Here is a 26,139-nt window from a genome sequence, read left to right as displayed (position 1 = left end):
TGTCATGACTTATGAACAGTATGGAGGAAGAACGAAAACATAATAGCGAATGGAGCTGAAAATCAACTAGCTGCTATGATTTATTGGGAAATATGGAGAGAGATGAATGCACATCTTTTCCTAAACAAGAAGGGAACCATCTATGCTGTGTAGAAAACACTTCATTCATTTCACAGTTGAAGCCACATTTGCTCGTCCAAGATGGAGATTGGACATCAAAACCTATAGATAAGACTGCAACCTTGGGAGCATCCTACCAACGGATGAGTTCCTATGTTTTTCTTGATAGCTGATTTGTTGCTGTGCTCTTAATTTCTCAGCTCATTGTCATTGATGCCAAATCAGGAAAGTTCAATGGTTTTTTAGTCTCTATTGTGCCTCTACAGTGATGATTCGGCATGGAAGTTTCAACATTTCATAATAGTTTAGTTTGTTTCAGCATGTTTCCCTTTGTTTTAATGAAATTGCACTATTGTACCCAGTTCATTAATTTAATAATACAAGCAGGGGAAGCATTTTGCTTCCTCCATTTCCCTTAAAAAAATAACAAGAAAAAAAGAAAAGAAAAGAAAAGAAAGAAGGAAGAAGAAGAAGACGACGAATATGCTTTCTCAGTTTGGATAGCGTGTGTTATTATCTGGATTGGTATAGATCCAATCTAGCTTAATTTGAAGCATGGGATGGCTCGCACTCATTCGATAGGAATTAGTTTACGTCATCGCATATGGTGATTATTATTTTTGTTTGCACTGCATGATACACAGTGGATCCCCAAGCCTCATTTTCACCTCTCGTCCTCCAATTAACAAGAGATTGTACGCGCCATACGGGGCTACCTAATCCGTTTTCCTGTTTAATGATGCCGCTAAATTATATCAACTTTCTTGATGGCTATCAAGTGTGCAATATTATAATAATCATTACCATCTCGTCTAGTCCAAGTTATCCAAAGCCAAGACGAGTAAGATATCCGTAAAGGATAATTTAACCTCGGACTATTGCTTTGACTTATTTGTTTAAATGCTTACGGTGCAGAGAGAAACGAACTAACATGTTTAGTGCACATGTATCTCGAATAATGCTGCAAGCAATTTAATACATGTGTTAAATTAAGTGATACTGTCAATTTTGAGCAAGGTTTTATTAATGACATTAATTCATGGTAACGATCCTTTACTAAATCATTATTGACCAATATAGTGATTGTAACGGCCAGTATTTGACCCCTCTTGTATGGCTTAAATTATGTAGTATTAAACTATAACTGAAGGATAACATTGTTACTATCAAAATCTCTGTTTCCTTAGAAATATTTTTTCTTTAAGATGGTACATTTTGGGAGGAAAATTTAGTATAAAAAATTAAGTTTTGATTAAAAAAATCATTTTATCTAAAAAAATATTGTATTTTTGAAATAGAGACCCATTATTTCCATTCTATAGCAATCTCAAAAATAGGATATAAATCATTATTTAAATATTTGTAATTAATTTGTTTACAAATTTGATATTACTGAAATTTTTATAATGGTATATAGGCTATGTGACCAATGCTGACGGCTATTCTAAAGATTAGATACAAATTACCGTGGCTTAGTTTGCCAGAGTGGTGATCTTACGAGCCAAAGATCCTACTAGTTGAGGTCCGTAGCTTGGTTAAACCGTTAGGTTATGTTTGGTAGCTGACAATCTGTCTAAATTACCGACAATTTAAAGTAAATCCATTGAATTGCTATATTTGGTATATTTTTTGGATGGTAATCCAAATTACTTTGGCAATCTACATTGCCTTTCATAAGGCAATCTAGATAGCCTTGGAGAGAGGTGGCTATCCAGATTACTATTTTTTTAATAATATTATAATAAATTTTGGAGAAAACTATTTTTTAAAAAAATTATACAAAATTCGTTGTCCAATCTATCCTCTCCACCGACACTACCCGTGGCTCCTCCGCATGTGCCTCCAGCATGCGGCTCCTCCACTCTCATCTCCCACCATTTCCCCTCTCCGTGGTTCCTCCACGCTCATCCCCATCACCCCCACAGCTCCTTTGCATACATCTGCCCTACCCTCCCTCAACGCAACCCGCAGCTCCTCTGTGCACACCCACTCCCTCTCGTGTTTGTGGTTCACCACCACCACCACACCAACATCACTATCGCTCATCAGGAAGAAAGAAAAACATCAGGATAAAATTACTGAGAGTATTTTGAATATTTAATTTTACATTATCAATAATCTAATTATCATACCAAATATGTCAATCAAGATTCTTAGTAATTTTACTGTAATATTATCTGCATGTACTAAATACAATAATCAATATTATTGATAATTTAATAATGACAATTTAATCTACGTTATTTTTTAAGATTATCCGATGATACACCAAATGCAACTTTATAAGTCTTACGAGCTTGTTTGAGTGTTGGTCCTAGGAGCCATAGGCCATGGGTTCAAGTCTCATTGAGATTTTTTTTTTTTTTAATTTATATTTCTCATTCTTATTACAATAATTTTATCATTATTATTTTAAAGCTAGTGATATCGTGCGAGTTTCAAACCAGTTTACCTATTCAACTTCCTACCTTTTTTTATGATCCATAGTGATACCTGTGGTCTTTATAATAATATTGCTCTTTTTCTTCTAAAAAATATTATTATTTATATAAGATTTGATTAATTAGGCTATCAAATAACATTATTATTTTAAAGGTAGTGATATCGTGCAAGTTTCAAATCAATTTACCTATTCAACTAGCTACTTTTTTATGTTCTATAATGATATCTGCGGCCTTTATAATAATATTGTCCTTTTTCTTCTGAAAAATATTGTTATCTGTACAGGCCTTCATTAATTAGACTATCAAATAAAATATTTGAAAGACTTTTTTAATTTTAGAATCACAAAGTGATCGAAGCTTTTTGCACATTTGATATGAAGGGCCTGCTTTTAAAGATTGTAAGATATCAAAATTTTGTTTGCAATATTTATTAACTCGTGTCATATGAGATCCACCAATATATCGGGCCAGAGTAGCATAGGATCATTTCTCACCTAACATAACTTGTTTTTGCTTGCATATAACACTACCCGTGAAAGTTGCTGGAAGTAGATTTTTCTTAGTGATTGAACCTTTTTGCACATTTCATATGGACCCACTTTTGTCGCACGCTCGCTAGAATCTCCTGGGCAACAGTATGACCTCTTTCACCTCCTGCCTCTCTAAGCCGCGTCACATTTCTCACCCAGCATAACTTGTTTTTGCCTGAATATAACACCAGCTGCAAAGCTGGCAGGAATTAGATTTTTCTAAGTAGTTTTAAGAAGAAGTAACTTTTGTCATTAATATCATCTCTATTCCTCTATTTTATTTACTCACTGTTGGGAAATCCCCACCGATCGACTTACGGTCGAAGGGGCCGACTGGCCGACCCCGACGGCCGACTCCGACTGGCCGACCCCGACGGCCGACTCCGACTGGCCGACCGACCGACTGGCCGACTCCGACGGCCGACCGACCGACTGGCCGACCCCGACGGACGACTCCGACTGGCCGACCCCGACGGATGACTCCGACGGCCGACCGACCGACTGGCCGACCCCGACGGGTGACTCCGACTGGCCGACCCCGACGGACGACTCCGACGGCCGACCGACCAACTGGCCGACCCCGACCGACTGACCGACCGGCCGACTGGCCGACCCCGACCGACTGGCCGACCGACCAGGAAGTCTGATGGCCGACTCACTCGCCGACCAACGGAGGGCCCCGACGCCACTCAGCTGGCCACCGACCTAGGGTCGGTCGACTCCTCCGATCGCCGTACAGCCGCCAGAGCTTGTCAGTCCTGACAGCCGCATGCGGCGCGGTTACCTAGGGGCATTGTCCCGCCGAGAGCGTGGTCAACCCTGGTGATTAGACGGCCACACGGCGACATGACGTTTTCACGGCGACCCTGACAGTCCACAGTAAGTTGACAGTTCCTCACTTGTCCGCGCCATTAATGACGGCGCCATACCGTGCTCCACTATATAAAACGGGAGAAGGCAACAGTGCAAGAGATCGATCCGCCCGTCTCTCCCACATACGCAGGCTCGCTCCTCTCTCCCTCTCTCTCTTTCTCAGAGCTCTCCGTCTGCATTTCACTGTTGCCCAGTCACCTCTCTGACTTGACCGTCGGAGGGTCCCCGCCGGAGCCGCCTCCGGTCAGTGCGGACTTCCTTTTGTAGGTGCACGCTCCCCGACGATCGGACGACGAGGCGATTGGCCGCAACAGATTGGCGCGCCAGGTAGGGGACAACATGACAAAGACAAGAGCTCAACGATCGAGAGTCACTGGGTCGGCCAGGCGCTCTTCCCGTCGGGAAGAGGCCTCTCCACCACCGCCGACGGCGGAGCCTAGCTCTCCATGCCCTGCAGTGACCACGGAGACCCAGATTGCGGCCATCGTACGGCAGATGACCGTACTGACCGACGCAGTCAAAAGCCTCCAGCAGCAACCGGCGGCCCGACCTATGCCTTCCAGGAGCAGCCGCCGACGACCGCGCCGATCCCTGTCGCCTCCATGCGAGCGCCCTCAGCAGCGCTCCCACGGAGAAGAGGAGGGACGACCATGGCGCGACGACCGACGGTCCCAGCGGCCCTCTCCTTCCCCGTTGGAACGGGCAAGGAAGGAGAAACGATCGCGCACACCGTCGGCCTCCCTTTCAGAATCTTCCGGAGACTCCACTCCTGGGGTCTCCCAGCATCGACGAGCGGACGACTACGAGCGATGGTTTGAGGAAATCGACCGCCGACTCGCCCAGTTGCAGATGGACGGCCAGAAGTCTTCGAACGACGTCGACTTCCAGACCGCCCAACCTCTCTCCCGACTGATCCTCGACGAGCCGATTCCCAATCGGTTCAAAATGCCGAACGTGGAGCCATACGACGGCTCCACCGACCCAGTCGACCACCTCGAGAGCTATAAAGCTCTCATGATGATCCAATGGGCAACCGATGCCCTTTTTTGCATCGGCTTCCCCGCCACGCTCCGCAAGGCTGCCAGGGCCTGGTACTCCGGTCTCCGATCGGGAAGTATCCACTCCTTCGGACAGCTCGAGCACTCGTTCGTAGCCCATTTTCGCACTAGCCGAAAGCCGCCGCGAACGACGGACAGCCTTTTCTCCCTCAAGCAGGGGGAAAACGAGACGCTCCGATACTTCGTGGCGCGATTCAACGCGGCCACGCTCGAGGTCCGGGACCTCAACGAAGACATGGCTGTTTCAGCCATGAAGCGGGGCCTGAGGTCGTCCCGATTTACTTACTCTTTGGACAAGACCCTCCCCCGGACATACGCCGAGCTACTGGAGCGCGCATATAAGTATATGCGCGCGGATGAAGGGGCATCCGATCGACGTTTGGCCGAACCCAGAGGCCCGAAGGAGAAGCGGAGAAAAGGTCGGGAACCCGCCGAACCAAGCAGGCTCCCGACCGATAGTCGGGTCTCGCCACCCCGACGAATCCAAAAGTCACCCTGACGATGGAGTCCGAGACCGACGCATCGCAGATATGACTCCTACACCCCTCTCTCCGCTCCTCGTGCGCAGATCCCGATAGAGATCGAAGGAGCGGAGAATCTACGACGGCCTCGGCCTCTGAAGGCAAAAGGCCTCGACCAACACGGTCGATCGTCGATCGCCGAATCAACGGCTCGATCACCGATCGCCGAACCGACGGCCTCGGCCTCTGAAGGCAAAAGGCCTCGACCAACACGGCCGATCGTCGATCGCCGAATCAACGGCTCGATCACCGATCGCCGAACCGACGGCCTCGGCCTCTGAAAGCAAAAGGCCTCGACCAACACGGCCGATCGTCGATCGCCGAATCAACGGCTCGATCACCGATCGCCGAACCGACGGCCTCGGCCTCTGAAAGCAAAAGGCCTCGACCAACACGGCCGATCGTCGATCGCCGAATCAACGGCTCGATCACCGATCGCCGAACCGACGGCCTCGGCCTCTGAAGGCAAAAGGCCTCGACCAACACGGCCGATCGTCGATCGCCGAATCAACGGCTCGATCACCGATCGCCGAACCGACGGCCTCGGCCTCTGAAGGCAAAAGGCCTCGACCAACATGGCCGATCATCGATCGTCGAATCAACGGCTCGATCACCGATCGCCGAACCGACGGCCTCGGCCTCTGAAGGCAAAAGGCTCCGACCGACACGGCCGATCGTCGATCGCCGAATCAACGGCTCGATCATCGATCGCCGAACCGACGGCCTCGGCCTCTGAAGGCAAAAGGCTCCGACCGACATGGCCGATCGTCGATCGCCGAATCAACGGCTCGATCATCGATCGCCGAACCGACGGCCTCGGCCTCTGAAGGCAAAAGGCTCCGACCGACACGGCCGATCGTCGATCGCCGAATCAACGGCTCGATCACCGATCGCCGAACCGACGGCCTCGGCCTCTGAAGGCAAAAGGCTCCGACCGACATGGCCGATCGTCGATCGCCGAATCAACGGCTCGATCACCGATCGCCGAACCGACGGCCTCGGCCTCTGAAGGCAAAAGGCTCCGACCAACACGGCCGATCGTCGATCGCCGAATCAACGGCTCGATCACCGATCGCCGAACCGACGGCCTCGGCCTCTGAAGGCAAAAGGCTCCGACCAACACGGCCGATCGTCGATCGCCGAATCAACGGCTCGATCACCGATCGCCGAACCGACGGCCTCAGCCTTTGAAGGCAAAAGGCTCCGACCAACATGGCCGATCGTCGATCGCCGAATCAACGGCTCGATCATCGATCGTCGAAATCGACGGCCTCGACCTCTGAAGGCAAAAGGCTCCGACCAACACGGTCGATCGTCGATCGCCGAATCAACGGCTCGATCGTCGATCGCCGAACCGACGGCCTCGGCCTCTGAAGGCAAAAGGCTCCGACCAACACGGCCGATCGTCGATCGCCGAATCAACGGCTCGATCACCGATCGCCGAACCAACGGCCTCGACCTCTGATGGCAAAAGGCTCCGACCAACACGGCCGATCGTCGATCGCCGAATCAACGGCTCGATCACCGATCGCCGAACCGACGGCCTCGACCTCTGAAGGCAAAGGGCTTCGACTAATGCGGCTGGCTAACTTGCCGACTTAGCTTCGACTAAGAAAGGCAAAATGCCAAGACGACCGCAGTCGCATTCGCGACATACCGATCTGGTCACGACCGATCGAAGGATATTCAGCTTGCCACCATTTATCATACATCCCGACGCATACGTCCGATCAAGGGCTGGACAATGGATATTCGACTTGCCATCGTCATCCTATCCGAATACGTCGGATGCTACTCGACTATCAGATTCTGCAGAATGATCGTGTCGACGAGCAACGTTCGGAGGTTGCCCGACCTCCGACCCGACGTGCATGCTCGACCTACAGTCGGGACGACCGATATTGGATCGTTCGTTGATGTGATCGCCAGAGTCGGGGCAGGAAAAGACGGAACACCACTCCTTTCGTCCGAAGCCGTCGCCCACGTGTTCACGCGAGCCAACACGACATCGGGCTCAGGAGTGGAGGGGGGCAACTGTTGGGGAATCCCCACCGACCGACTTACGGTCGAAGGGGCCGACTGGCCGACCCCGACGGACGACTCCGACTGGCCGACCCCGACGGCCGACCCCGACGGACGACTCCGACTGGCCGACCCCGACGGCCGACCCCGACGGCCGACTCCGACTGGCCGACCGACCGACTGGCCGACTCCGACGGCCGACCGACCGACTGGCCGACCCCGACGGACGACTCCGACTGGCCGACCTCGACGGACGACTCCGACTGGCCGACCCCGACGGACGACTCCGACTGGCCGACCCCGACGGCCGACTCCGACGGCCGACCGACCGACTGGCCGACCCTGACGGACGACTCCGACTGGCCGATCCCGACGGACGACTCCGACGGCCGACCGACCAACTGGCCGACCCCGACCGACTGACCGACCGGCCGACCGACCAGGAAGTCTGATGGCCGACTCACTCGCCGACCAACGGAGGGCCCCGACGCCACTCAGCTGGCCACCGACCTAGGGTCGGTCGACTCCTCCGATCGCCGTACAGCCGCCAGAGCTTGTCCGTCCTGACAGCCGCATGCGGCGCGGTTACCTAGGGGCATTGTCCCGCCAAGAGCGTGGTCAACCCTGGTGATTAGATGGCCACACGGCGACATGACGTTTTCACGGCGACCCTGACAGTCCACAGTGAGTTGACAGTTCCTCACTTGTCCGCGCCATTAATGACGGCGCCATACCGTGCTCCACTATATAAAATGGGGGAAGGCAACAGTGCAAGGGATCGATCCGCTCGTCTCTCCCACATACGCAGGCTCGCTCCTCTCTCCCTCTCTCTCTTTCTCAGAGCTCTCCGTCTGCATTTCACTGTTGCCCAGTCACCTCTCTGACTTGACCGTCGGAGGGTCCCCGTCGGAGCCGTCTCCGGTCAGTGCGGACTTCCTTTTGCAGGTGCACGCTCTCCGGCGATCGGACGACGAGGCGATTGGCCGCAACACTCACTTATTTTTTGTGTGGATGAGTTGTGCTAGGTAAACATAAAGCTCAATGAAAAGTAATGTAAGTGATGTATGATTTACCTTTTCATTAACGGTCCATGTCTAACATATTGCAGGTTGTCCGTATGTAACGGGGTGAACAATGGAGTTGCACGTTATTTATGTAACTTCTTTTATGTAAGGTCTATGCGTTACTTTTTGTGGAAACAGGAGATCCACAACTGATCACACTCAACCAGCATCAAGTGTACATCTATGTTCTACTTAGGACAAAATAGACCCTACAAGCGTCTTTATTAAGAGGACCATCCAATGTTTTTGTTATTCTCGTCAAGACTTTGGCTGTATCCCCCTAATCCAAACGAGCATGTCTTTATTTCACATCAACAGATGAAATTATCGTGGCAGGATCATTTTCGATTGTCTTGTAAGCCATTAAAAACAGGCCACGCGGGCCCATGGGAGCGGCATCGGACATTTAAAATCCTTTCTGGTAGTTCTCCGGTCGCTGTATCCGCTGTTGGGGTCGGAACCCGGCAACCACCATCCTTCCCATCAATCATGGGAGGGGCGACTGCTGTACTCGAATTAAGAGCTTCTTTCCACCTTTTGATCCTATTGAGGAGAGGGGGGAAAAAAAAAAAAAGGATAAAAGAGACCGAGTGAAACCGAGCCCAGGGGCTCAAAGATAAGGCGAAAAATAAGAAGGCTAATAGAGAAAGGCATCGGAGCTGGGCCATGGCAATAGATATTATATCGCCTCCACCCGCACCTTTCTTTCTGACAAATAATCTACATTGCTTCCTTTGGGTGGCTTCTATCTTCTTATACATCGACTTCTCCTCCTCCGAAAGTCCCACACCACCATTAGCCTCTTTTTCTCTATCTTTAGAGGCCTTTACCTTGGGTGGTATCGCCGCTTTCCTTTCTTATTGTACAGTGGAGTCGATGCGCACGATCTGTTTGTAGATTTTCCCCAGAGCGTTTTTGACGGAGGTTAGTGAGGATTCATGATGTAGGAGTCATGGGTTTGTTTTTATGTGCTTCGAATGAGAGGTTGGATTAGTCTCATGTTTTCATGGGCTTGGTGTTTGGTATAATTTAGTGACGATTCTTGTCTGTATGGTTTGTAGTATTTGGTTGACCGTTTTGTGTACTCAGCCATGATATGCTTTCCATTCAGACTTCACGCTTCATGGTTTGCTTGTAGACTATAGACTTGTTAGACTTTTGACGAAATTACTTTGGTGCTGGAAATGGCATCTTAGTTTGTCGGAGATTGTTAGTCCATGTGTTTCATAATTTGGTCGTACCGTGACATTTCTTCCTGTGAAATGAATTATAATTGTTCTGTCTGAAGTTTTGGCAATTAAGCATGTTTTGTGCTTGTCGTTATTCAGTAGCTGTTTAATTTGGTTAAAAATAAACGTGGTTCCACTTAATGGATCAACAGGCTTTAATAAATTCATGAATAATTGAAAGGAATGTCATTAACTGATATATTTGGCACTTGGAAGTATTGATGGATGTTTACACATTCTAATGTCCTGTACCTATGAATCTTCAATCATATGAATATTAAAACACTAGCTAGGATTTGAGTTGTGCAGCAGATTGTTGATGATTGTTGTTAGAGCCAAATCCTAAGTAGGGTTTGTGGATTTCAAATTGTAGCTATGGATCAAGACTAGGGTATTCTAGATCTGAGTTCGTTTTTACAGGTTTTGTGCGCTGGATGATGTACTCTTGTGGATATGTAAGCTATTCATCAAGACTCCGGTATTCTGGTTCTGACAGTTTGTTTTACAGGTTGTGTGCACTGAGTTTTGTATTCTTGTGCTTCTATTTGGTAAGGAGATGCCAACATTGTTTAATTACTAGGGTAACTAAGGTACTACATCTTTAGGTTGTATCCTTTTGTGAAATTATTTTTTCAGTCTGTATTCCTTTTTTGCCATCATAAAAGGTTTTATGGACTAAATAGCCTCATTGTATTGAAGAGTCATACTTAATACTTATTTTCGTCCATGCTTGTTCAAATTTCTTGGAGTTAAATAAGCAATTTGGAACAACACCATACTAGCTAATCTGTAATTCCAACAATATTTCACCAGGAGTTCACTATCTTAGGAACCTGTTGGTTATTAAATCTACATGCCATATATCCCATATCCCTTGTTTATTTATCATTTTAGCTGGACATATCGCACTATCAATTATATATCTAGCATACTTTTGCCTCTTACCCTTTCTCCACATTCTACCACAATATGGCTATACGGCATGTTTGCATGATGATGCATTTATCATTTGTTATCAAGGTTACATTAACATAAGTTTTTTTGCCAGGTTTCATGTTTGATGTCATAACCACTAAGTAAATTGCAAAAAAATAAGGAGAATGGGTTCTGGAGATTGGTTTAAAACAATTATCAGCAGGAAGAAAACAAAGAAAGATCAGTCAAAGCAAGTAAAGGTAGCTCATTAACTTATTTGACTGGTTATCTGCTTCTTTTTTTGATTATGCTCTTACTTTATCTAGCTTGAATGAGTAGAGATGCAGCTATATGGTGGAGTGAATAGAGATCCTCAGAATATCCTAGAAAATTGGAATGTCTAGGAAAATATGAAATACTCTTAGCCAAACGGTACCGAACTAGGTGGTAGGGGGTACCATACCGATTCAGTACCAGTATGCGGTATTGGGGGCGTATCAACACTCGATACATCAAGTAGGCCTTATACCGATACACTAACAAGTTGGCACCAGCACCAAGCCTTATGGCCCAGTACCGGGACAGTGAGCCTTACTCTCAGCAATAGTGAAGTGCTAAATACCAACTTATATGGAAACATGAAAAACAGCATATAATAATTGATTTGAAAGTTGAATGTTTAATAATGTTTTACTTTGGTGGAACTGTATTTGGTAATGTCTGGAACATATGAAGTAATCCTAGCAATAGTTCATTGCTAGATATAAACATTGATGGAAACTTGAAAAACAGCATATAATAATTGACTCAAAAGTTGAACATCTAATTTATGTTTTTGCTTTGGTAGAACTATTGTTGATAATGCAACCTGGTGATCATAAGTTAAGCTTAACTAATGAGAGAATTGGATGTGCCAAGGAGAGATGCAGTCATGAATCCTACAAGGATCATACTCTATGGCATTGGTTTTGGCCCAATGGATATCTTCATAATCTAGGTACATAAGTTAGTGGCATTTAAATGCTTTTGTGCCTAGATAGACGACTGCAGATTTGACGTGGTGTCAATAAGATGGAGTAGTGCTTAGTAAATTTGAAAATGACTAAAACTCTAATCGACTTGTTATCATGCATGTAACATGTAATCAGATATAGTTTCAGTATCATTTAGAGAATCTAATTGTATGTACCTGATTTTTTCTGTACATTTTCACTCCATCCTGTTATGGTTTGGTTTTAAAACCTGTAAAGGTGAATACATAGTGCAAAAGCATATGGTGCAAGCTATCATCCAGTCTCCTCTTATAGGATATTAAATATGTTGCACCATTCTTTGGTAGGCAAGGGATAGAGCACTTGACATGAAAAACACTTAAATTATGTTCGAAGGGTCTCAGGTTTGCAACTTTATCTTGTCTTTGTTGCTTAATGGAAACATTCAAAGATTGATTGGTTGTGGAGTGGGGATGAACTGTTGCTGTTCTGAACTAGGTTAAAGGTGTGGCTCATAGACCATAGGGCAATTGTAAGAGACTTGGTAAAGTTTACCATCAACATTTCAAAAAATAAATTTTTAAGAATTACACTAACAGGGTATTGAATCTATCTCAACAAACTGAAAATAAGCTAATTCAGAATCCGAGATCCATCAGGGATGTGCTGTTGCTTTGTAAGTTTTTTCATCAAAATAAAAAGGTTGAATATCATTTATCATTCATGATTTATAGAAACAATCAAGGAGGATTTCATCTTTTAACGGAAAAGAAGAAAGGATAAGCTGGAAAGTTGAATCTATGATATAGAATCATTAAACTTGAGCTAGCTGCAAGGATTAGGAAGATGTTATGAGGAAAAATGAAATAAGTTTGTTAACTTCATTTTTGTGTGAAAACTAGAAGCCCTTATACACTAGTGAGTGAAAAAGAAAGAAAGAACATGACATAAGAATGTTATCTTTTACAACTAATCTGTCCCTGTTGGCTACAATTACCAATCATTCCCCCTAAAGGATGAGGCTCAGTAAGAAGGGCAAGAAATAATCCCACTAAACAAACAATTGCTCAATTGTACTTATTCCTTTATCTAGTCAAAATGCCATATGGCTTGTTGTACAGCCAGTATGTTTATGGAGGATGGTTTTTAAATTGCTGTTGTCAGATGAACTGGTTGACACTGATGTTTTGGTTCTGTAAAATTCACTTTCTATTGATTTACTTCAATCAGCAATTATTTCTTGCATGTCAACTTATTCATGTTTCATGCATATGGTGCCTCGGAACAGAGCACTTCTAGTCAACAATCAAATGGGTTCAAGTGGAGAAATCAATCTCACAGAAAGTCCCATAAATTATATAATGGTGCTTCTGGTGGGAACATGAGTATTGAGGACTTAGCAGCCATTCGGATTCAAACTGCATTTCGAGGCTTCAGGGTATATATGAATACCTTTTATCAATATGTCCATCCGTGTGTTTGTTTTATTAATGTTTTCCTTTTAGATTATATGTATAGTTCAGTGTCAGTCAATTTGAAATGATTCTTTTTTCAATTCATTGTGGAGCATAATTTTTATGTTAATTGTTTTTCTATTGTGTCCATGCAATCAAATGTTATATGTAAGTTGTTTGATGAAAACATTTTAAACTGTATTACCAACTTCATGCCTATTTATGCAGCAGGTAGTGCTGTAAATTATCAAAAAGAGGTAAGTGGGGACAGGTTGCTTAGGTATAGAGTTTTTGTTTTTTCGGTCTGTGAAAAAGGGATTGGGAAGTGAAAAAGGGATCACATATACCTCTCGTGTCAGCGCTAAGGGAAATGTATCAAGCTATGTTGACATGAATATGAGTGGATTTGCCTTAAAGAGACTGCTATTTTGGCATGTGCCATGCGTATGCTTTAATCAAGATGACAGAGCATTTGATGGATGCCTGTGGTGGGCTCATCCATTAGAAAGCTTGATCATCGAGAATCATCACTAATGGAGAAGCACTTCACATATTTGCAGGCAAATAATTATTGAAGCAATATTATAAAAGCTATGTGTCTGCTGGTATTTATATTTAAGAAAAAATGGAGAGAGATATGTGGATGTATGGATGAGAGGCGCCAGAATTTTATATCAAGTGTCATGACATCCAACCGCCACTCATTGCCAGATCCAAACCCTTTGCCATTACAAAATATCATAGTTGTCCAGCAAGTACAAAATACCAGACTATGCCATTCATCTAACAACCCATTTGAATTTTCCCAGATTAACTAATTTCATGATTTTCTTGTACTTTCATTGGTATTGCCATGGTACAATCATTTGTTTTCCTGTCCTTGTCCACCTCACTCTTAGACTCCAATCACGTTATTTAGCTAGTGAATGTTGTAATCAACTCTTCACTACTGACTTCTACATGTCAGCTGGAGATACTCTCATCTCCTTGAAAAGCAAGAAGCACAATAATGTGTTGCTTAACTGCCAAACCTATGCATTCTATGGAATCTCATGCTGTTGAAGTGGTTGTCTGGCCCCATTACCTTACCAGTGACGGCGGCATAACACTTAATAGCTGATACTTCGATATATTCTGATAGCTAGTATCAATATTGAGTTTTTCTTTAACTTGAGAAAGCACCATATGATTGGTTGCCGCTGCTGTTATCAATTCTTTCCCCTTATGCTGTATCCAGTCTACATAATAATTTCCAGAAGTCCTTATCAAGATTCATACCATCATCTCTTTTATTTTTCTGGCAAGTTCTCTATTGATGGTCCATTAATGGGACATGCCACCGATCCATGAATTGTAACATATATTATGCAGCTTGCCTATTGTTGGTGGATCTGTTGCATTGAAGCATGGCATCTTTTCAGTTCCTCAAAGTGCAACTTTTGTTGGTCTGATCTTCAGAAACCTCATTGTGACATGTGGAGACTTAAGCATTTGCAATGAATTATTATCATATTCAATTTTCACAATTTTGCAATAGCCAACTCTTAGGGAAGGGGACATTATGGTATCTACTGCTTGGTAGCTTTATATGGTAATGTCTGATGTCCTTTTCTTTCTCCTTCCCAAGGCCCCACCTCCAATTATGTATTGAGTGACAGTATTAATAAAGACTTTTTTCTCTTTGACTTTTGTTAATTGGCTTTTGTATATACTACTAATCTATTTCATATGCAAATACCGATTCTTTGTCATGAAATTGCATTCATCTGGCACAGCGTGCGACTTCCATGTTGATCTGTGGAAATATGTATGCAGGCTAGGAAAAAGTTTCGTTCGTTGAAAGGAGTACAAAGACTGCAAGTCCTTGCCCAAGGCCATTCTGTTAAGCACCAGGCATCGACCACTTTGAGTTATCTCCAATCTTGGGGCAAAATACAAGCACAAATTAGAGCACGTCGTATTTGCATGGTAACTGAAGGCCGCATGAGGCAGAAGAAACAAGACAATCAATTAAAACTAGAGGCTAAGCTTCATGACTTAGAGGTAAGTGATGTCCATCGTCTTATTTACTTTTTACATGTTTGGCTCATCCTATTCTATTAGAATTTGAGGTAAAATTGCAAAAACTTAATCATGGCTTACTGCATGCAGTATGACAATAGTGGCTTTGTGAACATGGTTGGGATCTCAGTTGACTTTGGTTTTGGTGATGAATGCTGCAGCTTTTTTCATCGTTTACTGGTTTTAGATATTGTTATTTTGTCTGCTTTTCCTTCTGAGTTGTCTTTACGATAGAAGACAATATAACACTGATAAAGAGCTTTCACGTTAGATGACCGGCCTAAGGGTTATGTGCTGAAGATTGTTTTATTCTAGCTGCTTGCTCATTGAGTTGGTTTCACATGTCAATAATCTTAACAGTACTGCTTTCGGTAAATACAAGTCACCTCTTCTAGTCTTCAATGTAGGGCTAGAGATAGAAAACTGGGCACTAATTATAGAACCAGAACATTTAAGACCTCTCGTCTCTTGCACTATGTTATGAAATTTTATCAATTTGCACTGTTTGGGCACATATCCACATGGTTAAGTCAGGAATCAACAAATTAAACTTGCTTCCTTTTATTTAGAGCCCTGGAACTGACATTTTATTTCCCGACAGGTGGAATGGTGTGGAGGCTCCGAAACGATGGAGGAAATAATTGCCAGGATACAACAAAGAGAAGAGGCAGCAATCAAGCGTGAACGAGCCTTGGCATATGCATTTTCGCATCAGGTCTGGTTTTGAACAACTGGCTCCATATCTTCAGCATGTAGCTAATGCGGACTTGCAATGGGACTCACGCAATGTTCTTTTTTTTGCTGTAGTGGAGGGCCAACCCTGGCTTGAACCAGGGGCCGTTTGTTTATGAATGTGGGAAAGGTAATTGGGGGTGGAGCTGGATGGATCGGTGGATTGCAGCACGTCCATGGGAAACCAGACTGCCCACTCATTCTGCGATCCCCAAGAAAGCACAGACCAAGGCAACAAGCAAAGTTGGCAACGATGCAAATCCATCAGCCCAGAAAGTATCAGAATCAGTTAAACCTGCAGCTGCTGATGGGAAAGGCTCTACAAAGAGATCATCTCTGTCAAATGGTGATAAACTAGTTAACCGAGAGCAAAATGCCAAGGCAGCAACTTCTCATCAGAAAACCAAGAACGCAAAGATGAAGCAGGAGCAGCAGCTTCCTTCACAAACAAGTGAAATTACCGGCTGAGTCAGGCTGGAGATTATGGGCCAAGATGAAGTATCTCAAAACAATGAAGTGATAATTTTCTGTCGGTTTTCTGGTTCTTTTTCTTTTCTTTACCATTCATTATGCAGAATAAAATTGGCCATTCGCCGTTGAAGTTGTGAAAATTGTTGAGCGTATATATGCATGTGCTTTCATGTGAAGAAACATAGTAGGTTGGCTGTCAGTGGGCCGTTTGTTCCTGCTGTGTTCTTTCAATAAGATTGTCATGACCGCCTGGCTGATGGGGACTCGACATGCCCTTTGTTGGCCTTGGCTGTTATTGAACAAAAACTCTTTAAACTAGTCTCTATACAATCCTTAATGGGTCATTGGTTTTTCTTGTGTGTTTTTTTGTTGCTTGGGACAAAGATACGGGATTCGTCTGCATGTGGTACATTAACTAACGGCATTCATATATTGATGTCTTGAGTATTCTTCTGGCCACAACATCTAAAGGTCATGCGCAAACCTTAGATCATATGGTGGAATTTATTAAAATACAAACACCATCTACCTAATTGGCATGATGGCATCCGTTTAATTGGTTCAAACGCTGCACGCCGTGGAAGAGCTGCAAAACTTTCTTTAAAATTCGTTCACCCATACATAACCTTTGTATACCTCCCTAAGGATGCTTTCCTGTTTTCAATCATTTGGAAGTGCAGTTGTGCCGTGCATGAGCTGGAGCCATCTCATCCTGGGTGTCAACGGCCGCAAAAGTAGACAAAGCCACCCACGAGGCGACCCCTCGTGCGTCGTGACAACTTCCTTTCTTGGGTCTTCATAGCTAGTGGAAATAATCCACCGAGTAATTCACTATTACTTTTTTTTTTTTTTTTTGCAATTTCTCAATTAGTTTTATGCTTCAAAGGAAATTACTAGAACAGATGCTGACAAATATGAAAAAGCGAATTATTTTGAACCTATATAGAAATTAAAAATCATCATTACGATACTAATAAAAGAAAAATCTTGGTTTTTGCTAGATTGAAGTGCAAGCTTATTACAGCTGTGAGGCAGGGTCTTGTCTGCCTAGCTTGGTCTGGAGCCTATTTGAAGTTCCTCAAAGAGGAGCTTATCTCGCAATAGATGGTGCATATTGGAGTCCATGGGGCATGGAATGAAGTCCAACAGCATATGTGAATTCTGCTACTCTAGCATGATTCACCATTGGACATCATTCCACATATCCGCTTGATGAGGTGATTGCCTGGAGGCCTTGGTATATTCTGACCCGGTTTTTACAGATCATCAAGGATAAAAATGGGCATAACACTCTTCATGAATCATTTTATCCCCAAATAGGATGATTCCAGATGATCTACAGTGCACATCTTTTACACCATAACGAGCTTTGCATGCTCGAATGTCTACCGTATCATCCATCTCAAGGATGGAAGGCTCTCAATGAAGATGAGTAAGAGCTTTTCGCTTTCGAAATTTGTAACATAATAGCTACCAAAGCATGTACCGCAGAGGATCCATGCTGCACCAAAACCTAGTTTGGCTCTCACCTGCGATATGCCAAGGGGTGTGTGCAGTAGTCCTCTCGGTCAAATCAATCCAATCATAGATTTTATGGAGAATGGAGACCACGTGATGCTGCCAAAAAGACAACCAATTGGCCTTGCCAAGTTCAAAGGCTCGACATTTAGTGGAAAGTGAATCCCTGGAACAAAATATTATTAAATGCCCGAACTCGATGATTCTCCTTGCGTGGCTCGTTCCTGCAAACCAGCAAAATGAGGGGATGAGGTTTCTTGATGTTTGTGCACGAGGACCTGTATGGGTCTGTGCTAGCTAGATCATGGTTAGCTTTTAAAGGGCCCTGTCCCGTTCAAAGTGGTTACTTTCCCTTTATTTTTCAGGCAGACAACAAGCACAGACCAAAGTTCTGCTTTTCCTTTTATGCTAGGATGAAAGAATAAGGAGGTACTTTCAGATCACTTTTAGGCCACTTCACATCATAATCCCCCCTAAGGAATATAAAATTGAATAATTTAATGCTAGAGATATACGCACCGTAAGAACTAGCAATTATAGAGGCTATTGTTAGGTTGGCAGTTTCCTTTTCATGCTTAAAAATTGAGAAGCATTATTGTCGGAATATGCACCTGGGTTTGAGCTTGTTCTATGGAATCCACAGGAAACAAAGGCAAAAGGATTTTCTCCGAAGACCTGATGCTGATGCCATCCAAAGGGTAGTCCCCAATAAGGTTCCCTGGCCAAAAGCAGAGTTCCAAAGAGCCAGGTAGTACAGACGAGAGAGACATAGTGGAAGCCAATCCACAGAAAAATAATGTAATCAAGGCATCTATCATATGGGAAAACAGACTCCAAATCGTAAAAGAAGATCTCCGGAAAACAATGTTTGAACGGTGAGAAGGAAAGGGCCGCAAGTAACTGGTAATTTTTCTGGCTTCTTTTTTCATATCTTTCTTCCGCTATTGGACTGGAAGTTTGGCTTGTGAGCAGTAAAATAAAAGTGGCTGGGAAATGAAAGCAGCAACCACTGTGGAGGGAAAGAGACCTAACCTCAGCATCTTCAAAGGGGATGGGGATGTGCAATCATGAAAGTGCATATTAAATCCATCTTTTATGGTCGTCTGAGGAAGTTTGAAGCATCAGCAGTGCCATGGCTCCTCAATTTAACACATAATAAACACATATAACCAAGGAAGTGGGAAAAGGACCATTCATTTCCAATCAAAGTGAAAGCAGCATATGGCTTCCATGTCAATAGCTCAGCAGTTTCTTCTCCACAACTCACAACAGAACCACTCTCTGGAGGCATTTCCAGGTGACCGTAATCCAAAGACCTCTCCCTTTTGACGACAGCGAAAAGGGTAAGACATCACAAAACAGCAGCGGTAGCAATAACAACAACAACATCAACAGCAACATGATGCAAATTTAACAAACTACTCCAACTACAACAGAACCAAGACTAACCATGGCAAACAAAGAAAGGGCTACCGGAGCCCATTTGAAGAAAACCAAGAGAAAGAGAGAAGAGAGGAACCGACCAACCAGAGAATCAAATGAAATGACTTCATGCATACCAGCAGAAGTGTTGCTTCCTTCACATCACCTACCTCGACAAAAACCAAGCAATCCCACGGAAAAAGGTGAAAACCCTTTTCAGGGTAAATGCGAATGACACGAGCAAATGGAGAAGTCCAAGAGAATGAGTGTGAATTACCAGGGTAGGTGGATATTGGTTGTTGTCAGTTCTCATCTTCCGCTCCATCAATGGTGAGAAGCAGAGGAAGCAGAGGGCGGCTTGTTGGAGATGCCGTCATGCTCCTCTTCGCCCTGTATCCGTGCCGGAATGCGGAACCCCGAGAAGCCAGCACCGGATGCGAATCCAATAGACGAAAGCGAGGGATGGAGCGCAGGGTGCAGCTGCTGGTCGGTTGCCGAAACAATGGGATCCGCCCAAGCACGAATGGCGGGCGAGTTACTGGACTGAAGGGGTCCCCTCTGAGTAAAAAAGTGGCTTTGGCCGAGCACCGGGTGCGGCGGCACAGCCTGCGGCGGCGGCACATGGAACACGTACCCGCCGCCGCCGCCTCCTGTCTCCGCGACATTCCACGGAAACATCCTGTGGCTCTGCTCGGACCAGCCGGCGGAGGCCGTGTCGAAGGCCAAATGGGCGGAGCCGGAGAAAAGGGCCTGCTGGACGGAAGGAGCGGGGTTCTGGTGGAGATGTTGGCTTTGGGGATGGTGGCGCTGGTGGTGGTGGCTGCTTCTGGGGTTGTGAAAGGTTGGGTCTTGGAAGGATTGGAGGGAGAGGCGGAGGTCCTGGCTGCTACTGCGCGACAAGAGGTCCGGCGGGTAATTCTGAAAGCCGATCGGAGGGCTCGAAGGGGGCGCGGTGGCGGTTGCAGTGGCGGCGGCGGCGCCCATGGGGAAAAAGGATTTGATGGTGTCGGCGATAGCATCGGAATCGAGCGACGGCGGGAGAAAACTAGCACTGCCGCTGCCACCTCCAGTGCCACCGCCGAAGCTGAAGGCGGCAGAAGCAACAGGTTCGGCAACTGGAATTGGTTTCTTGCTAGAATCTCCGACGGGCTGGTTGGCAGCGACGAGAGCCTGGGTTTCCTGAGGATCAGAGGCGGGAGGAGGGTTGGAGGCGGAGGCGGCGGAGGTGGAGCACGGGTGCCAGGCGGGAAGCTCGGCCAGCTCGTCGATGGCGGCCTTGGCGTTCTTGATGAGCCAGTCGACGGCCTTGCTGGGGCGGTCGTAGCCGAGGCGGTCCTGGACGTCGTAGAACTGGATGGCGGTGTGGGCGGAGAGGCGGACGCGGCGGTCTCGGGGTCCCTTGGCAGTGCACACTTTGCTGTGGCGGTCCTTGCGCCCGGTGGAGCGCACAATGTGGCCCCCCTGGACCTCCACGATCTCACCAGCGCCGCTCAGCCCTCCGCCGAATCTCGGCCGCTGGTGCTGCTGCTGATGGCCGTGGTGGAGGGCAAGGAGGCCGTGGCCGTGGCCGTGGGCCTCGGCCATCCGGTCGGAGAGACGGGCATAGTCGGAGGAGGAAGCCGTGGCAGGCGACGAGGAGGAGGAGGAAGGGGAAGGGAAATAGAAGCGACCTCCGGGTGGTGCAGGGTGCGGGTGGTGCTGGAAGGGGTGAAGCTGGAAGCCTTGGAGTTGCTGTTCTTCTTCTTGGGGCTGGTCTCTTTCCTCTTCTTCTCTTTCGCTTTCTCTTGGGTTGGGAATTGGATGGTACGGAGTCCTCCGAGGATCCAGATCCTTGGCCGCCCTCTTCTGTCTTCCGTCCAGCTTTGTCGTTGCCCCTAGTTGGATCCCGTTCCCTCTGCTCCCTCTTGCCGCTTCTCTTTCCTCTCCAGCTGCTGTTTTGGAAGTAGTATGTGGTGGTGTTCCTCTTGCCTCCGCTTGCAAAAGGCTTGGCCATCCAACTCCCAAAATTCCATCACCAGCGCCACCACCTCGGCTGGGTCTGACAACGAACACAGGCCAAACAGTCTTTAAAAGGAAAAAAAAATCGGAAATTCATAGATAAGGAATGGAACGAGCCATAGGTAAAGGCACAACATCTAAGTGCAAAGCACGGGGGTCTGCGCAAGCGTATACTAGGAAAGAATCTACTCGCTTGTACGTACCACTACTTACCCCTCACCCTTCAGAGAACCGGACCAGTTTTTTTCTCTTGGGACCAAGAACCCCAAAACTAGGTTGCAATCTCCCCCATCACATTTTAGCAAGCAGAGGGGGGAGCATAGGCTTGGGAAGAGAAAGAAGAAGGACCAGGGCAAGGAGACATAATAAAAAGAGAAAAGGGTTTGGGTTTTAGTGGTGGGGAAAGGAGGAGAGAGAAAGGGGGTGGAGAGAGAGAGAGGAGACAAGTTTTATTTTGGGCCGGGCCTGTAGAAAAGAGGAGCCGGTTGAGGGTACCATGGTAGAGGAGGGTATGGTGCGGACAGACATGCGTCAGAGATTAAAGGTCCTGGTGATCTCAGCGGCCCGCTCCATCTCCTGGAAATAAAACCTCAGCCCCAGCAGCAGCCCTCTCGGCTCGGTGTCCTGTTGGGAGATAAGAGAAGCAAACAGGCCAGCAAAAAAAAAAATCTCACGAGTTAGAAACAACACTCTTACTTGCCTCGTCTCTTCTTCTCCTGCCCGTTCCTCAATCCGTTTCTCTTTCCTTCTTTAGAGTCTGGACAGCGACTCTCACAGCTTTTGGTTTTTCTTGGCTCCTTTATTGCTTTGCTAAAAGAAACATCGCCTTTTCCACCTGCTGTGTTGCCAAATTACCTCCTCATCCTCACCGTACATTGCATGCACTATATGATTATTATGTACGTCATCAATCACAGCAGCTCATTCTGTAGATCGTATACATCAAGCTCGCGTCTCGATATGCCACTATAGGAACAAACAGCTATGATTACACCACAAGTCCACTGTAACTCAGCCTACCGTTAACGGTGCATCCCTTCGACTGCCTCATATCCCGCCAGACAGGGACGTTCCTGGAATAAAAAGGCTCACTCGACCTCCCACATCACGCAGTTACACGTCAATAATGACTTTGATCCAGCTCCCGATACCATGTTATTCTATCATCATTAGTACTGGTAGTTGCTGTTACATCTGTCACAATGAAGTTAATCTAGGGGATAAGTTAGAGCAGTTTGGTAAAGAACTTGAACGGAGGAGGCTGTTTCTAGTCTGGTCTGGTGTCTCCGGTGAGGCGCGGATCAGTTATTGCCACGACAGTGACCGGACGCCTTCAAGCAGACAGATGATGGCACCTACTACAATTCCCAATATGCCCCCATTCCATTTCCCAAGCCCCAAATCTATCTATATTTTTGTCCCTGAAATCTAGCAATCATCTAAGATTCCCAAAATCTATTTTGTGTAAAGGTGGCAAGTAGAGAATGGCCTTTTAATAGTTGTCATCCCACGCGTCACTTTGATGTGATTGCGCTGGATGTGATGGACCCATGGTTACAAACTCCGCATGCACCACCTTAGCCATGAAAATTTAACCTCTTCTTCTGCAGCGGTCGGTGCCACGGCGAGCAGAATCCAAAGGTCATATTTTTGCTCCTCCTTTTGTGAGATCCGAAATCCCTGCGCTCGTGACGGCGTCCCATCCCAACGCATAATTAATGGAACTTCCCACCCCCATGCAAACATGCCGCAGGCCCGGAAAAGAGCACCACAGCCGGGTTTGCTTGCATTTGTTTATCTTCTTTCGTATGTAGGATGGAGGGCGGGGGAATGGTTGAGTGGAGGCATTGGTGTGGGTTCTGACATGGGAAAAGGAGGGAGGATTCTTGTGCGTGAGTGTGCTGCGTGGCGTCGCTTTCTATTCCTCGCCGCCCCAGAACCCCATCCATCTGTCTCCGTCTGTCATATTTTTCTCTCCATACTCCACTTTCTCTCTCTATCACTCAAAATGTCAGCATGAAGCAGCGGTATCAGAAACCGCAGCAACATTTACGGCCACCAGGAGCAGAAAACAGCTGCAGAAGCCGCCTCCTCTCATTCTCTCTCTTCATTTTATACTTGGTCACCGGCCAATCTTTTATATATAGTTTGCTCACTCTTTACAGTTGGTCTACTTTACAACATGCCTATGTTAATGTACCGAATTCAAGCCTATGTTAATCTCTGAATATATTTCTATATCATTCCAAAGAACCGGCATGTTTAGAAGTCACATGGGCACTGAGTACACGTGGCAACGAGTTGTCGGATGAGCTGTCCAACGATACCAGGAGGAGGAGAGAGAAAGAGGCGTGCATGTGCGGTTGTTTCGTTCGTGCACCCCAAGCACCGGCCTTTTGTATGATGTATGATGCGGGCACGTTAGGCGGTGCGACACATACGACCAACAACGCCAGCCAAAACGACAGAGCTAGAGAGAGAGAACCAAAACAGGATTTGTAAACATAACGCGTGGAATTAACGGAGAAAGGGAAGGCCAGTCGCTTTAAAAACTTTAAAGGCAACAGGAGGAAGACCATGCCCGGCCTCTTTCGTTTCCAAGGCGGATACTAGGAAGGCTCTGCGTGTGGTCGGAATGGCTTGCGAGAGCGTGCGCGAGTCAAAATCGAAGACTCGAGGTGGTGATGAGGAAAAATAATGGAGACATTTCTCGGTCGCCACACCATCATATGGAGGAGTCCCACCACGGCACCAAGCGCCCAGGACCGGATAGATTTTGATGGGAGGGTTGCCTTCTACGCCCAAAGGGCCCTTCGCTGTCTCGTGACCCAGCGACACCACCACCAGGTCCGTTAACCACGAGGAGATGGGACATTCTAACAAAAATAAATAAATGAAACGAACATCCGGATCGTTGTCCTCGATGAGGTTGCCATGTAGTCTTCTCACAGTTGATGGGTGATCTGGAGCTCATAATTGACGACCAAATCTATGTGATTATAGTAACTTGGACTATACTCCGGGTTTACATCTTGCTGATATTATTTTACACATACGTAATACAGATGTAACTACAAGGGGTTAGTAGGTTTTATTGTCTTTAGGTGCTGGGTTTTGATTGATGATAGCCAAGGGTCGGGATGTATCTTTCGTTTCGTTTATGCGGATCCAACATTGGATCATCCACCAATTGCTATGAAAGTCTATGCTAGGGCTGAACATGGATCGAATTCGATCAGATTGAGAAAAAAATTTCATCCGATCAGACCCAATCGAGTTAAAAAAATTCAATCCGCCGCCGATCGTTTATCATATATAAATCATTTGAAACCGAAATGAACGGTTTGTAGTAGATTCAGATAAGTTGTGTCGGTTTGAACTTCAATATTATCCTAATATTGATTTTAAATCTAATGTGAACCCACTTAAGCTTTTTTTTTTTATCAATTTAATGCAAAAAAGACCTAAACATTATAAGTTATAAATTTTAGACTTATTTTTGAATCTGTATAAAATAAAATAAAAAAATAAAAGATTTACTCATTTGAAGGTAACTACATCTGAAAGTTTTTACTTTAAAATTATCTCAAATTGATGTGCTTTTATCAACAATTCAATATTAATATTCTCATGAATCTAAATAGGTGATGCAATATTTTTTTAAATGAAATATTGAAATCTAAATTATGCCGTCCCAAAATGAAAGTGAATTTGTAAAATATTATATCGGTTTGTTTCGATTTCATACGGTTGAAAAATGTAGGAACTGAATCCGACCATAAACAGCCAATTTTTTACAAATCTCAATCCGATTCTATCCAATTTATGTCTTTCAACCGATTGAAACCATTATTTATTGGGTCAGATTGGATGGGTTTCTTCAGGTTTCGATTATTTGCTCAGCCCTAGTCTATGCAGGTAGATGAATGATGGAGTTTGAAGTACTTTGAGATCTACAAGATGGGTGATCTCATGATTGATTAGCATGAAAGATACAACCTTGATCCATGTGCCAAACCATACATCCCAAGGTTGACAAACTTGTAAAAAGAAAGTTATTGATTTATAGTGCACTATTATTTACAAAATGCATAATTATTTTTAATTTTAGCCTCTTATATGTCATGATTAGTTTCAATATCCAAATATGATTAAAACCAATAATAATTATTATGAACTTATAATGATCTAGGATCTCATCCAAAAATACTAATTGGAAGGTTTTGTTTAGGTTCCTTGGCATTATACAAGTATCCAAAATCTTTCTAGTGAATAACCAATGTATGACTATATATATATATATATCCGCACAGGTCCTGACATACTTTCTCCATTTAAGCCATGGCATCCTCGTCGAGATAATGGTTCAAATCTGTGTCAATTCATAAATAGCATAATATGTCCGTGGTTAGCTCCACTGAATCCATGCTGCAGTTTATCTTTATCTACATAGGCTATGGATTGCATCAACTCTAATATTATTTGTAATAATTTAAGACTAAGCCCAAAGAGATTAGCCGAAAGATATTATTTGAGTTTTTTAGTCCTGTATAAATATCTAAGTTCTTTTTAGTAAATAACCAATGTGAGATTAAATACATGACCACATAGATTCTCACATACTCTCCCGTTAAGTTCTGACATCCTTATCAGATTAAGGATCTAAATCCATACATTCATTCATAAATATCATAATCAGTCTGAAGTCAGTCCCA

General features: G+C 45.2%; 2 protein-coding genes across 5 annotated transcripts; one reads left to right on the top strand and one right to left on the bottom strand.

Moving 5' to 3' along the window:
* Positions 1-9,108: 9,108 nt before the first annotated feature.
* LOC105040652 (protein IQ-DOMAIN 10) lies at positions 9,109-16,839 on the top strand. 2 transcript variants are annotated; one of them, XM_010917282.4, is made up of 6 exons: positions 9,126-9,556; positions 10,910-11,036; positions 13,057-13,206; positions 15,038-15,265; positions 15,885-15,998; positions 16,091-16,839. In XM_010917282.4, exons 2-6 carry the CDS (start codon positions 10,962-10,964, stop codon positions 16,481-16,483), a joined length of 960 nt encoding a protein of 319 aa, XP_010915584.1. In that variant the 5' UTR covers positions 9,126-9,556; positions 10,910-10,961; the 3' UTR covers positions 16,484-16,839. The 2 variants fall into 2 exon arrangements, with proteins under 2 accessions (XP_010915586.1, XP_010915584.1); XM_010917284.4 differs by lacking the exon at positions 13,057-13,206 and having other exon boundaries at positions 9,109-9,556.
* Positions 16,840-19,182: 2,343 nt separating this feature from the next.
* LOC105040653 (transcription factor TCP4) lies at positions 19,183-22,182 on the bottom strand. Of its 3 annotated transcripts, XM_010917287.4 has the most exons (3): positions 21,638-21,861; positions 19,704-21,464; positions 19,183-19,592 (listed from the first exon to the last, which is right to left on the bottom strand). In XM_010917287.4, the coding sequence occupies exon 2, from the start codon at positions 21,008-21,010 to the stop codon at positions 19,751-19,753; it is 1,260 nt and encodes a 419-aa protein (XP_010915589.1). In that variant the 5' UTR covers positions 21,011-21,464; positions 21,638-21,861; the 3' UTR covers positions 19,183-19,592; positions 19,704-19,750. The 3 variants fall into 3 exon arrangements, with proteins under 3 accessions (XP_010915589.1, XP_019704403.1, XP_019704402.1); XM_019848844.3 differs by lacking the exon at positions 21,638-21,861 and adding an exon at positions 21,920-22,182 and having other exon boundaries at positions 19,183-21,464; XM_019848843.2 differs by having other exon boundaries at positions 19,183-21,464; positions 21,628-21,897.
* Positions 22,183-26,139: the final 3,957 nt, after the last annotated feature.

Source organism: Elaeis guineensis, chromosome 3, assembly GCF_000442705.2.
Source record: "Elaeis guineensis isolate ETL-2024a chromosome 3, EG11, whole genome shotgun sequence".
Classification (NCBI taxonomy): Eukaryota; Viridiplantae; Streptophyta; class Magnoliopsida; order Arecales; family Arecaceae; genus Elaeis; species Elaeis guineensis.
The sequence above is the reverse complement of the archived record's forward strand: the minus strand, read 5'-3'. Positions and strand labels throughout refer to the sequence as shown.

Excerpts from the sequence above, each read along its gene's own strand:
- LOC105040652 (XM_010917282.4), top strand. The coding sequence starts at position 10,962 with ATGGGTTCTGGAGATTGGTTTAAAACAATTATCAGCAGGAAGAAAACA. Across the intron at positions 13,207-15,037 it reads CTGCATTTCGAGGCTTCAGG|GCTAGGAAAAAGTTTCGTTC; the intron begins GTATATATGAAT and ends ATATGTATGCAG. Across the intron at positions 15,999-16,090 it reads CATATGCATTTTCGCATCAG|TGGAGGGCCAACCCTGGCTT; the intron begins GTCTGGTTTTGA and ends TTTTTGCTGTAG.
- LOC105040653 (XM_019848844.3), bottom strand. The coding sequence starts at position 21,010 with ATGGCCGAGGCCCACGGCCACGGCCACGGCCTCCTTGCCCTCCACCAC.